Here is a 1,239-nt window from a genome sequence, read left to right as displayed (position 1 = left end):
AGAAGAGAAGCTTGTTGTTACCCTGCAACATAAGCAGTTTGGTTTACCCTATCAGAACCTTTCTTTAGCAGCCATACTAATATTTCAGTTCACTCATGTTAGAAAACTGCTTCTATTATTTCAAACATAAATGTTTGGGGGGTTTTATTGCTGTTTCATACCTATAATTTCATGGTGCTTCAACCTATGTGCCGAAATACAGTTTTCTCAATTGATAGGAAGGAATTTAGGATTGTTGAAAATTTTGCTTCAGGAAATCTGTGTTGGTTTCCAGCTGTTCTTGTAGTCACTGATGTTAAGTCTGTAAACATATTCTTTCCTGTAAACATATTTGAAGAACTTCATTTTTCTTCCCATATCAATAGGCAAGTGAAGGACCAAAATAAGAAGGTAGCAACTCTGAAGCATAAGGAGCAAGTGGAAAAGAAGAAGAGTGCACAGATGCTAGAGGAGGCCCGCCGAAGGGAAGACAACCTCAATGACAGCTCCCAGCAGCTGCAGGTCAGAGCGCGTAGAGGGCGGGCAACTGCTTAGTCACACGTTTTCTTTTCTTTTTTAATCCTCCTATTACTCCTCTTTCTGCTTGTTGCCTTCCTCTCAGGTCAGTTGTTTAACAATCAAGGAATGTCTTTAAATAGAAAAGACAAATTTTATTCCACAGCTTTGTGAAGACATCTCACCTTAAGAGAAAATTCATGTTGCTTCCAGTTGTTTTCACTTGATTGGTAAGTTCTGTGTCAGTTTAATGAGTGGCTTATATTAAGCTTCAGGGTTGTTATTGTAATCCTTTGCCTATTCCAATTATTAAAGTGCTTTGCTAATCCTGGTTTTTGTCTGTTATCCTTACTTCTATACTTCCTTTTTCTTTTCCTTATATCTTTCTTTACTCCCACTAGTTTTTTTATTTTTTTTATTCTATTTAAAAATTTCTGGACATGGTGGTGCATGCCTGTAATCCCTGCCCTCAGGGAGACTGAGGTAGAAGGATCATTGCGAGTTTGAGACCAGCCTGGGCTGCAAAGTGAGCTCAAGGCCAGCCTGAACTGCATAGGGAGACTGTTTCAAAATGAGAAAACAAAAGAGAGAGAATATTCCGTAGTAGTAGTGGACATTATTTTTCACCTGTAAGGAATGAAACCTAAGCCTGCTTATTCACAGATAAACTAAACCAGGCCCATTAACAATAGTAGCAGCTACCAAATGATAAATGCCAATTAGTTTCTTACTGTTTAAATAAGG

General features: G+C 38.1%; 1 protein-coding gene across 1 annotated transcript in view; it reads left to right on the top strand.

Moving 5' to 3' along the window:
• Erc1 (ELKS/RAB6-interacting/CAST family member 1) overlaps positions 1 to 1,239 on the top strand; it is a 561,464-nt gene that overhangs the window by 294,446 nt on the left and 265,779 nt on the right. The window contains exon 13 of the mRNA XM_004638944.3: positions 366 to 501. Coding sequence (XP_004639001.1) covers positions 366 to 501 — 136 coding nt within the window. The remainder of the gene's footprint in view (positions 1 to 365; positions 502 to 1,239) is intronic.

Source organism: Octodon degus, unplaced genomic scaffold (assembly GCF_000260255.1).
Source record: "Octodon degus isolate 3935 unplaced genomic scaffold, OctDeg1.0 scaffold00104, whole genome shotgun sequence".
Taxonomy (NCBI): Eukaryota; Metazoa; Chordata; class Mammalia; order Rodentia; family Octodontidae; genus Octodon; species Octodon degus.
Note: the sequence above shows the minus strand (reverse complement) of the source record. Positions and strands in the feature narration are given on the sequence as shown.